The sequence below is a fragment of the Peromyscus leucopus genome, chromosome 4, assembly GCF_004664715.2.
Source record: "Peromyscus leucopus breed LL Stock chromosome 4, UCI_PerLeu_2.1, whole genome shotgun sequence".
Classification (NCBI taxonomy): Eukaryota; Metazoa; Chordata; class Mammalia; order Rodentia; family Cricetidae; genus Peromyscus; species Peromyscus leucopus.
Window position 1 is genome coordinate 14,248,755 of NC_051066.1, and position 12,038 is coordinate 14,260,792.

Here is a 12,038-nt window from a genome sequence, read left to right on the forward strand (position 1 = left end):
GGAACTCAGACCTGGGGGAGGAGCGTCACCTCAGAACTGAGAGAATGGAAGAAGCAGAGGAGGAGGTAGGGGTGACAAGCCTGCAGGTGGCCCAAGGCCCAGCTTCCGAACCCCACAGGACACAATTCAAGACAATCCTGGCACCGAGGGCCTCTGGACCAGCCCAGAGATGAACCAGAAGCATGCGGAGGCCTCCCTAGGCACCCTGCAAGGATCTGGGCTGGGAAACAGCACTGGTGTCTCAAAGCAGCCAGGCAGTGGGAGGACTAACTACTGAGAAGACGTCAGAGGAGGAATTCCCAGCCTCATCTGCTGGCCTCCTCAAGGACACTGGAGAACAGGCCTTCTTCCTCGAGGTGGTTGGAACACATACACTGTGACTGCACGCACAGCGCCACACTGGGGGGCCCCCTCTTCTCGCTGACCCAGTCCCCGTTCTAGGCATGACTCTACGTTGGGGTAAGAAAAGACTCCCAAGGCTCTGGTGACTGGGCTTCTTGGGAGTCTGGTGAGGTGCTGGTCCTAGGTCTCCCACACAGACGCCCATAATGCCAGTGGGGTTTAATGGAAAGGCTCAGCCTCAGGACCCCGGCCCCAGCCCCACAGGTTACCCACCATCCGATGCCCTGGTCTGGGTTGTCGAGCAGGACACGGACGATATACAGCAGGCAGGTGAGGAGCTTGAGGGAGAAGTTGAACAGCCGGATCCTCAGGCCTGTGGGGAGGGGGGGGGTGACATCAGGGCTGTCAAGCTCCAAGGAGCAGGCCCACCCACCCCGCTGGGGTCTCTCAACAGCTCCCTCCTGAAGTGGCCCTGCATGGACCTCCATCTCACACTCGCATTCCAGATGCAGAGGACAGATGCGTCTGCACCACACACACCCCTGGACTCCTCTGGCCATTGAATAGATGAGACACTGAGGCTTGGTGCAGGGACTTTGGGGTGCAGGGCTTTGGGATACAGGGACTTTGGGGTGCAGGGACTTTGGGGTGCAGGGCTTTGGGTGCAGGGGCATTGGGGGTAGGGGCATTGGGGGGTAGGGGCTTAGGGTACAGGGGATTCCCTGAGGGCACTTCCCTCATGGGAACAGATTTAGGACACTTGGCGCCACAGCCTGACCTCCAAGCCCCTTCTTGCATCCTGGGTAGGTCCAGAGTGGCCAAGCTTAAAGTTGGGAAGGAGAAGGGGAAGCGTGGAGGTGGGGAGCCCAGGTTGTGGGCTGGAGTGGCACAGGGGAGGTGACCCAGCTGGCTCCTGTGGGCAGCCTAGCCCCGTTCAACCCAGTGGCCAGTATGTGGGGGGGGGCGGGCATGTCTCCACAGGTCAAGAAATGGGAAGCCAAGGTGACCTTTGCCCTCTGCCCATATAGCTGGCACAGCTCCTCAGGCTCCCAACCCTGCCCATCCCTCTCCACCCAGAGCTCTCCAGGCCCCTGACTCACTGGATCTTTGGTTTTTGATGAAGAACAGCTTGAGTCGCTCTTTGCAGGTGTTCTCGTTGACATAGAATTCCACCTGGACCCTGAGGGCGGAGAGGAGGCTGAGGCGTGGGCTCAGGGGGTTCAGGCTCAAGCCAGAGCCAGAGCCCCAAGCCCAGCTGGGTTCTTTCAAACCACAGGAGCAGAGAGGAACTTGGGAGAAGACAAATGTCCCTACTTTGGCCCATCAAGGTCTGTGTCTGAAGTAGCCATTGGTCCTCCCAAAGCCTCCCCTTGCTACACCTGCGTCCACTGGTGTACCATCTGCTCAGCATCCAGAGCCCCGCAGGCCCCAAGGAGATCAGGGCCATAGCACCCATGGAGCTTTGGGCATTGGGTACTCAAACCTAGTAAAATGTTCAGGAGCTGACAGTCATTATGTCTGGTGGCCTTCAAGGTTTGTATTGTGAGGCCTATATTCATTATAATCTCGGGGATGGTCAGAAGGGCCAGCAGGAAGTAGTCATCCGTGAGCTGCCCCTCAATTCATCCTGTGGACCTGACCTCCATCCATCCCCTCCCATGGCACTGCACACAGAGGCTGGTCTCTGAGGCGTGGCCACACTTATGTTCCCAGGGGTCCTAAGATCACCCAGAGTAAACAGCGAGTGAGCATCTGACTACTCATTTATGCCCCATTGCCACACCAGGAAGAGCCATGTGTTCACTGAGAATAACTCTGGCTAAGGGAAGACAAGCCGCTGTGCTGAATCCCCAAGCCTCGGACATAATCCTAGGCCCTGCCCATCCCATTCAGGAGCAGGAGATGAAAAGGCCGCTGTTGACATAGGAAGGATGATGGGAGTCCGAGTTTGGAGCCTGGACTCCTGAGCAGGTGTAGTCAGCTTGCAGCGTTTTCCTCCGTGAACTAGGGCAATCACGTGCCCTAGAGTGGCCCATGGCTCACTGTGATGGACACAGGGCTCCCTGCACATGTGGCTCCTACCAGCACAACTTCAGCACCCCCCTCCAAAAAAAAAAACCAGGTTGGAACTCCCCCAGGAAGGAATGAGGTGGGACACAGCACCAGGGACCACAGCATGGTATAGGGGCACAACTCAGAAGGGCAGAGGGACAGTGTGTCCTGCAGGCTTGTCTTGCTGCCTGGAAGGATCTTGCAGGCCATGGAGAAGGTTGCTGCCTCTCTATGGGCAAAGGAGACAAACATGAGCTTCACTCCCTGTTTCTACCCTTTCCCCATCACTGCTCCTGTCTACCAGGGAAGGCGGCACCTCTGCCCTCTGATCAGGTACTGGCTCTGTCCAGACAGTTGGAGAGTTGGATGTCAGTGTCTGGCTGGGGCTGACCATTCCTGCAGCTCCCAAAGTGTTTTAAATAGTCGCTATCAGGCCAGTGCGATGGCTTCGTGGGTGGCAGCACTTGCCACCAAGCCCGAAGACCTGAGTTGGATCCCCAGGTCCCACGTGGTGGGAGGAGGGAACTGAGCACTGCAAGTTATCCACCAACTTTCACATGCCTGCTGTGGTACACGCATACTCCAATAAGCACACACACCAAATACATAAATAAATACAGGTAATAAAAACATATTTTAGGGCTGGAGAGATGGCTCAGTGGTTAAGAGCACTGGCTGTTCTTCCAGAGGTCCTGAGTTCAATTCCCAGCAACCACATGGTGGCTCACAGCCATCTGTAATGAGATCTGGTGCCCTCTTCTGGTCTGCAGGCATACATGCAGGCAGAACACTGTATACATAATAAATAAATCTTAAAAAAAAAAAACCATATTTTAAAATCAAATCACCATCCCCCGAAGCCTGGTGAGTTCAAACCGCTGTGTGCACAGCAGCTTTGCCATGCATCCTGTCCATGGGCTGAGGGAGTGGGTCACAGTTGTCTGCTTGTCAGAGTTCCCCGAGGGCCTAAGGGCCTGGTCATCTCACTTGGACCAGGGCACTATTGGGGTCCACCCTGGACTGCATAGCGAGCCAAGCTTCCCATAGGCGAGTAGGGCCCAACCAGTGCTAATGGCTGGTGTACCCTGGCATATCCCACTATACTTCTGAGTTTCACTTTACCCGGCATCCCCCACTGTACCTCAGTACACCTTGCTGTCCCAGTATACGTCGTCTGCAATGCCCCACATACTACACTGTACACCAGCCAGCTCCACGCCCCACATCATTCCGCATACCCACTATGCTACAAGACACCTCTGCACCCCACTTTAGCCATAACACCCCCACCGTGTCCCTACAGTGCCCTGGTGTACCGCACTGTGTCCAGTGCAAAACCGTACCCTGCTGCGTGGCAGCCCAGGGTTTTTATAGGGTGCCAGGCAGGAAAGGACACTGTAGGTGAGTGACTGAAGAGTCACTTGTGCCCCTTTCTCTTGGAAGGAGCCTGAGGCTAGGTGGACAGGCTGCACAGGGGTGGGGGCGGGGCAGGGAAGTTATCAGGTGGCGTGAGGGACCACCTGTATCTTAAAAGCATCTATGTAGCTCACGAATCACTCTCCTGGCCACCCACCTCCTCTACAACAAAGACCTCAGGGAAGGGTCTTCCCAGTCTGTGGGAGCCCATTTTCAGGTTCCTAGTGGCTTTACCCAGCAGGTCTGAATAGAGAGGATGATTGCACCACGGGCCTGAGTACCAGGTGTCTGAGATGGTCTACACTTGGCTGTGCTGGGGGAGGAGGTCTTTTGCTCCACCCCTTGGCATTTCTATAAATAACCTGGGGCAGAGACAGTCCGGGCTGATGAAATAGGTTCCAGGCCCTCTTTAGGCTATCCTGTATTTTCTATTTATCTGTATTTTCTAAATATTCTGTATTTCTGTTTATCTCCACAATCTAAATCCTTCTACCTAATATTTCCTACTGCTCATACTCAAGAAAACTCTGGGGAACTGTGGGGTTGGTGGGTAGCCATCCCACACCAGTCTTCCCACACGCTCAATCCCGCCCCTCTCAAAACAGGGCCTTCGGCAGGTGACCAAGACCTTTGGTCAGTCTCTCTCCATCTCCCTTAGAGCACAGAACACAGCCTTTCTGATCCACTGTGGTTCCTGCCCCTATCTTTGGCTCTGCTCCCATGCCACCCCTAAATGTAGGGGCCTCAAGGATGGTGCCAGGAGGCTTCTGCAACCTGCCAGATCAAGGCACTAAATTCACCTGCCATGGTGTGCCCCCAGTGGCTGGGATGTCTATTCACTGCCCTTTGCTGTTTGTGTCGGTATAGACATGATGAACCGTTCATAAGGTGGCATGTGTTAAGAGTTTAATCCCTAAGAGGCAGGAAGAAGATAGGAACTAAATACAGCTGTGGGGTGTGTGTATGTGTGTGTGTGTGTGTGTGTGTGTGTGTGTACTGATAGGGGGTTAGGATTAGGTAAGATCACCAGGGAAGAACCCACAGTCAGTCCTGGTGGCTTTGTAGGCAAGGGAGACATAAGTCATGTGTGCTCCTGCCATGTAGGATGCCTGGGACCACCTCAGACCTCTGCCTGCAAAATGAGTATCACCAGATGTGGGCCCTTGACATCTGACCCTGAGCTGCGTAAGCTCCTCCTCTGTCACTCAGCCAGCCTATGGACTGTCACACTCCCCTTGGGCAGAGTTATCCACTGCAGAGACACCAATGCTGCCTCTCCCCTCTCATTAGAAACAAATGCCCCAGCACACACTGGAGAAGCACTTGTGTGCCCTTCTTGCAGCCAGAGCTCTAACCACAGGCTCCAAGTCCTCCCAGGGACCCCACCTGGGGAAGGACAGAGCCCTGACCCTCCCCCTGTCCCTGCCGCCCCATCTCACTAGACATTCTCGTGGCACATTCCTGTTGGACATCCCCTGCTGCTTCCCAACTGTGTCTGGCCACCGCCCCCAGGTCCCCTGAGCACCCAGCCCTCCACCCCATGCCCATGACCACTTCCAGCTCCACTCTCCAGGGTCCTGGACCCTCAAGGACCCTTCTCATCATCTTCCCAGGAGCATCTTGATATCAGAAAACTCTGCCACCTGTGAAGACCAAGAAGCCACCATGGCACTGTACTGCTCAGTGAACAACCGGGAACCTGGGACACTCAGCCCTGCCCCTTGCGGACATCTCCCCCCAGCCCTGGAAAACTGATCTGACTAATGACATCCTCCCTGAACTGGTGTACCCCTGACTAATGACACCCCATAAGCAGAACACAGCCACCTCCCAGAGGGCTGCCCATTAGGCTGCCAGCACCCATTTGATGGGCCCAGGTGTATTGCAGGCAGTGCCCACTTATGGCTGAAGGTGTTCTCCTGGAAGAGCAGTAAGGCCTGCTTGGCTCCCTTGAAGTCAGAGCTCTCCAATGCCAGAGAAATCAATGCGTCTTCCTTTACTTTTAAATTTTTAATAAACTGTGGCCACTCACTTCCTCTAGCGCCACACCAAACAGGGATTGAAACTATCCATTTTACTCCAATCTGTGTTTAAGACAGCATGAGCGATCTGCCCTGAGGAAAGATGGACACAGAGCACGGTCTTATAGGAGCACAGGGAGTTTGTGAATAAGGTACACCTCCTATAGCTCCTGCTCGCAGGCACCTTTGGGTCTATATGAAGCTCCCAGGAACCACAGACACTGTGCTGGCCCAGCAGGCAGAGTCTAAGCCTGAGAGCCACTCTGCCTCTCACCTGCCCTTGGCTTAGCTTCCTCACTGGGAATGGGAACAGTGATGGAGTAAACACTCCCATACTATCACACGGTACCCAGAAGATGTAAGTGCTTTATCAAGGGTGGAGTTAAGACGTGTCCCATTGTGTCCCTTGGGAATGAGCTCAGAGAGAGGATACAGTGAGAGATAATGGTATGGGGCCCAGGAGCTCATGGTGCTGGCATGTGTGTGTGTGTGTGTGTGTGTGTGTGTGTGTGTGTGTGTGTGTCAAAGTTCATGCAGCCAGAAAGCCATCTCAGGTCTAGAATGTTCAGTGTGTCACAGTGCAAACTCACAGCCTGGCTACATACACACCAGCCATGCCCACAAACACCGGATAGAGCACAGGCCCAACCAGTCTGAGCCAGAGCAAAACACACGATCCACCTTAGGGTGGAGCTAGAAGGTGTAGCCACAGTATTGGCTCCTTGGGTGAGTGGGTAAGAAGGACCCAGAGCAGGCTGCCAGGAGCAACTCAAACCTGCTCCTCCCTGCACCTGCAAAGGGCCAGTCACGTGGGAAGGGATCTGATGCCCCCCAACCCCAAGCTTTCATAATCCCCAGGGGAGTCAGTAGAACCCCATTTGTGACACCCTCCTGTGGCTCTGGATCTTTTTTGAAGGACCAGGTGGGGCTCACAGCTCTCCTAGCTTCTCACTGCTGTCCTAGAAGAGCTCCCCAGGAAGGCCCCCTTTACAATGCTCCAGGCCTCAGCCCCATAGAGCCTGGGGGCAGGCAGTGAAGTCAGGCTGCCCAGGTATGGCTCTTTAAACTCCACCTGGGAAACTGAGAGAAGGGATCCAATTGGCCTGGGCACAGGCTTCTCAAACTAACTCCCCTGGCAAGGGAGCTTTCTTGGGACTCAGGGGCTCTCTGAAGAGCCTAGGACATCTACTCTGATTGGTGCTGGCTTTGGGGCAGCATGGACACAGCCTCAGCCCTTGGGCAGTCACAGACAGGTTCCTGCTCCCCCACCACGGCCAGGTCTGAGGCCCCGCCCCTCAGGTGCCTGGGGAGGAGGAGAGTGAGCATGAGGTGGGCACCTCTGTGCCATGTCTGTTATCTACTGCACCACAGGGCCCTAAGCTAGGAGATGGAGGTATAGGCTGTGGCCCCAGCTACCCAGCCTACAGCTGTGGGGTCAGAACAGGCTGAACCACAGTAGCAGGGAAGCACCCCATATGGCCAGCAGCTGGGAACACCGAGCAAAGGGTGGTTATCAATTCTGACCATTAATCAATGGAAATGACAGACAAGGCTCCACTTGGAGACCACATTGACAATAGGGGATCTGGGTCCCAGGAGCATTCCATTAACAGACTTCCTTGAGGGGCCCTGCCTGTCCCAATCTCAAAGCCTTTGTCGCTTGACCTAACTCCAAGCTGAAGACAGAGAGGCACCCAGCAGAGCCCTTGGCCCTTGGAGACTTTAACCCACACGGGAAGCAGAGAGGAGCTAAGGTTGTAGGCTCTGGGGTTACATGAACACTAACTAACCATACAGGCACCGTGGCAGGCCTGTGTCCTGTCATCTGGCTGCTGCTGGAGATCTGGACACCACTGGTCTGGGGCACTGTGATGGTGTGAATGAGAATGGCCCCCATAGGCTCACTGATACTTGAATGCTTGGTCCCACTTGGTGGAACAGTTTGGGAAGAATTAGGGGGTGTGGCCTTGTTGGAGGAGGTCTGTCACTGGGGGTGGGCTTTGAAGTTTCAAAAGCTCACACCATTCCCAGTTAGCTCTCTCTGCTTCATGCTTCTGGATCAGATGTAAGCTCCCAGCTACTGCTTCTTCCCCACCATGATGGACATGGACTCACCCTCCGAAACTGTAAGCCCCAAACAACTCTTTTTTCTATAAGTTGCCTTGGTCATGGTGTCTCTTCACAGCAATAGAAAAGGAACTAATACAAGTATCCACCTCTGGGGAGCCCATTTCCTGTCTGCAGATTCTTCCCAAGGGGACCATTAATCATGCATCTTCAGCCCCAGTCCCCAGGACCAGAAGCAACTGCTGGTCCTGGGAAGGGCTAACCAACACGGTCATATTTCTGCTTAGTTGTTGGCCCTTGGTCCTGAGCAAGAGTAGCCTTTCCCACGGGGCCTGGTTCTCAGGGGTATCGGGATGCATCTGTCCCTGAGACAGTCCCTCCCCTGTGAAGCACTTACTGAGACAGGGAAGAGTCCAGGCTGAAATCTTCCACATGAAGCCTGGAGACAGAGTGGACACATCAACACAGAAGGTGGATGAGGCCCCAGGACCACATTAGGACGCCAGGCAGTATCCCAGAGCAATAGGGTATGCCAGAAGCACCCATCCCTGTGACCTCTGGAGCCCCAGGCAGGACAGGTAGTGTCAGGACAGGCAGCCTAGCATGCAAGGCGGTAGAAGCCAGGCCTACCCCTTGGAAATGGAGAAAGCAGCCGAGTCGGTAGGTGCTTGCACATGCAGGCCACTCTGCACTCTGACCACAGTGACAACCACAATGACGACAGGGCCCTACCTTTAGCCAAGAGACAAAGGTCTGCCCCTCTCCCAGTCAGTGTTAAGCCTGTCTCAGGCCTCTATGTGACCCTGTGTCCAGCAGGAACCCTTCCGGTAGCACCAAGGAAACTGAAGACAATTTAGTCCCTATACAGGATCACAGTTGGGCACAGGAAACCGTGGATGGCCTGTCTCTTGGTTTCCTGTTGCTGGGCAGGCCGGGACTGGGAGCTGGTGTTTCTTGGGTGACTGAGGTGCACTCCACTACCTGGCCAGCTCTAGACAACCTGACCTTGAGTTTCCCTAGACTATCCTGCCATGGAGAAGGGGCTCAGGGTCAGGATGATAGAGGTCAGCAGCTCTGAAGTACCGGCTTGTGTTGGGTGCTGACAGCATTCTGTTCAGGGCCAGCCCCTCCAACCAAGGACTTCAGAGGGGCCACTCTCAATTTTTAAAACAACTGCTTTCCAGGTGATAAAGATGCAGTGAAGATCACTGCAGACCTCAGGCAGCATCCAGTACAACCTGTTTTGGGACCTCTGTGAGATGAGGATCCTTCTTCACTTTCCAATATGTGGCCCATCCTGGTCCTTGGGTGGACAAGGTGGAGGATGAATGTACTCGTGGCAGAGTCAAGGTCCCCACTGGTATGGCAATGGGTGGACAGCTCTGCACAGTACAGGGAGCCCAGGTTTAACGGGGTGTGAAGTTTGGGGGTTCCTGGGAGCTTCCAGATTCCCTGCCTGTTTGTGTAACTGAGATTCTCTTTCTCGCCCCAGATCTGCCCTAACATCTAAGATAAGGGTCTGAAGAGCCTGGCAGAGTTGTGGCTTCCTGTGATGGGAATAGGATCATGTCGTACCTAGCATGGAGGGCCAGACCTGATGCTTACAACCCAGATCTGCTCCCTAGGTCAGACCAACTCCCATCTGCATGGGCACCATGTGGACTCCTGAGCCATGCTGTATGTGCGGAGTACCTGAGGCTAGGACGAGGTGACTCCACTGTATTCTGAGAGGGCTACATCCCCACTGTCTGGGCAATTCCCACCTCTGCAGTGTTCACATCTCCCCTGTGTGTAAGGGGCAGGGCATCACTGGCTGATGCAAACTCTGCCAGCGACTGGTGCCAGGGAATACGAGGTTGGTCACCTGAGCTACCTGCCAGGGGGGCCGCAGAGGGCAGGGAGTGGTGGGAACGAAGGCAGGTTCGCCTGCAACATCCAGATCCAAGATGGCTTGGTAGCATCTCTGCCAGCGACTAGTGGCCTAGGTCCCACTCTGCCTCCCTTACCAGCACGACAGCCCTAAGGAGCTTGGACACAGGATAAATGAGGGCTACAATCTGGGTTCCTCTCTGTACCCATAGCCTGTTGCTTTCTTCAGAACCTGGGGCTCCCCACAGGTGCCTTTGGGTAGACACAGGCATACCTGACTTGAACCATAAAGGGTCAAGTTCAGCTAGGCACCTTCTTACGAGTCCTCTTGGCTGATGGGAGGTCAGGGTATTTGGGGGGGGGTCCACTTCTCTCTGTACCCCATGAACCCTGAATCTCAGGGGATGCTTTTGGGCATTCAGAGAATTAATTTCATGTCAGGGAGGTTCCTATAAGCAAACAAGGGCCCACTTATTCTTCACTGGGTTGTATCCCCAGATTCACAGGCTATAGCCACAACCCCTGGAAGCTCAGGGTATAACTTAACGATATTGGGGGAAAATTGCAGAAACTAAGTTGAAATGGGGTCCTACTGGGGGACCCCATGCAGACCAGCTAGTATACTGGAAGGGAGAGTTCAAGACTCAAGCCACAGAGAGGGACAGAGAGGAAAAACTGTGTGACTGCATGGGAGGATGGCCTGAATGTGGGAGAGGCCTTGGAGCAGCCCGCCCACATCCACTCCCAAATCCATGAGAAAATCAAGTTATATGGTTTCCACACCCCAGTCTACGACAGCTGCCCCCCCAACTCAACACACTTAAAAAAATCTGTGTCCACTCGAGGGTCCAGGAAGGAGTGCACCCCATAGCTGAGCCTGGTATCCATGTATATTATAAGAGGATAAACCATTGTCCAGATTGGCATACCAGGGAGGGGGAGAGAGCAGAACAATAGGGTATCAACTGAGGCAAGCCCCAAGGGGTCTTGGGGGGCAGTGTGTAAAGCTGGAGTGTGTCCAGCTGTCAGAGTAGGGGATGAAGCACTTGGGAGCCTAGAAAGGGTTGGGGTGCTGAATGAAGGCCATTCAGTAGAGCCACTTAGGGTTGTGGGCCCATGAGTTCTGGACATGGAGGACAAGGACATCCCGACAAGGAAGATCCAAGGAGTCGCCTCCTGAGCCCCAGAACACTAGGGTGAATGAAGCTGGGACGGGGAGAGACTCTGGTCCCTGCGGCTGGACTGGCAGACGGGGACCTCTCGGGAGAACATCAAGGCAATGTTTGAGCCTGAGAAGCTGCCTTGTGAAGGCCTTAGCCTTTGGAGGGGGGGGGGGTCACTGACATATGATGGTCAGGGATGGAGCCTGGGAATGGAGTGGACCTGGAGTCTGGCTGGCTATTGAGAGACTTGATATCACGGTGTGTAGCCATGTCCCTACTGAGGTAGTGAGTGGTAAGGAAGCAGGTGGTGTCAGGAGGTGTCAAGACGGGTCTTAGAGTGCAGGTTCACAGCAGACATGTGCTGCCTGGGAAGAAGGTTGAAGACTCAGGGACTGGAATGTCCTGGGGGTAGGTCACAAAGCCGTAAGGTAGGGGCCTTAGTCCTCAGAACACTTGGCTTTGGGGCGGTTGTGAGGGGTGTGCAAGTATGGGGCAATCTCAGCTCAGAAGTAAAGTGGACAGTTGATCCTAGACGGTCAGCTTAGAAGCAGGCTGGGGTGCCAGTGAGAAGGGGGATTCCTGGCACCCTTGTCCCAGCCTCTACTCCTAGGCTATGCCCTGATGGGAGGTCCCTCGTCCTGGCGTCTGCCCTCAGTGGACTGAGAGCTTCTCTACAGTGTAGGCTCAAAGGGGTGGCCCCAGTGAAGACATGCGCAGGGGGTGGGGCGGGTGGGGGGTGGAATGCGCAAGTGCAAGAGGCTATTCTCTGGGGCTTCAGGGATGGAAAGCAGGCCTTGACCAAGCTTCTGCACCATCCATCAGGCCCTGCCCCAACTCCATTCCAGCACCGTTGACTCTCCCCGCTCTACACCTTTACATTGAGACCCCAGGGATGTCAAAGGGTAGACGATTCTGGGCCCTGAAACTCCCCACGGCAGTGTCTGTGGGAATCTTAAACCCCTTCCTCTTCCTGGGATATGGAGGCCCCAAGGTTGCCAAAACTCTGTTCCCTGGGCTCACCTCCTAGACCTTTTTGTAGCCTCTACCCACAACACAGCCACATCACACCAGGACACCCGCTCTCTCGGTCCCGCTACCTACTATGAAA

The 12,038-nt window shown here is 54.7% G+C and overlaps 1 protein-coding gene across 9 annotated transcripts in view; it reads right to left on the reverse strand.

The window, feature by feature from the left end:
- The window catches only part of Kcnt1 (potassium sodium-activated channel subfamily T member 1), a 63,555-nt gene that overhangs the window by 32,413 nt on the left and 19,104 nt on the right, over nucleotides 1-12,038 (reverse strand). For 5 of the 9 annotated variants that reach the window (XM_028868793.2, XM_028868785.2, XM_028868787.2 and 2 more), the window contains exons 2-4: nucleotides 8,296-8,337; nucleotides 1,443-1,522; nucleotides 616-715 (exon numbers count right to left, since the gene is read on the reverse strand). In XM_028868793.2, coding sequence (XP_028724626.1) covers nucleotides 616-715; nucleotides 1,443-1,522; nucleotides 8,296-8,337 — 222 coding nt within the window. The remainder of the gene's footprint in view (nucleotides 1-615; nucleotides 716-1,442; nucleotides 1,523-8,295; nucleotides 8,338-12,038) is intronic. The other 4 variants (XM_028868789.2, XM_028868790.2, XM_028868788.2 and 1 more) reach the window with 1 other exon arrangement.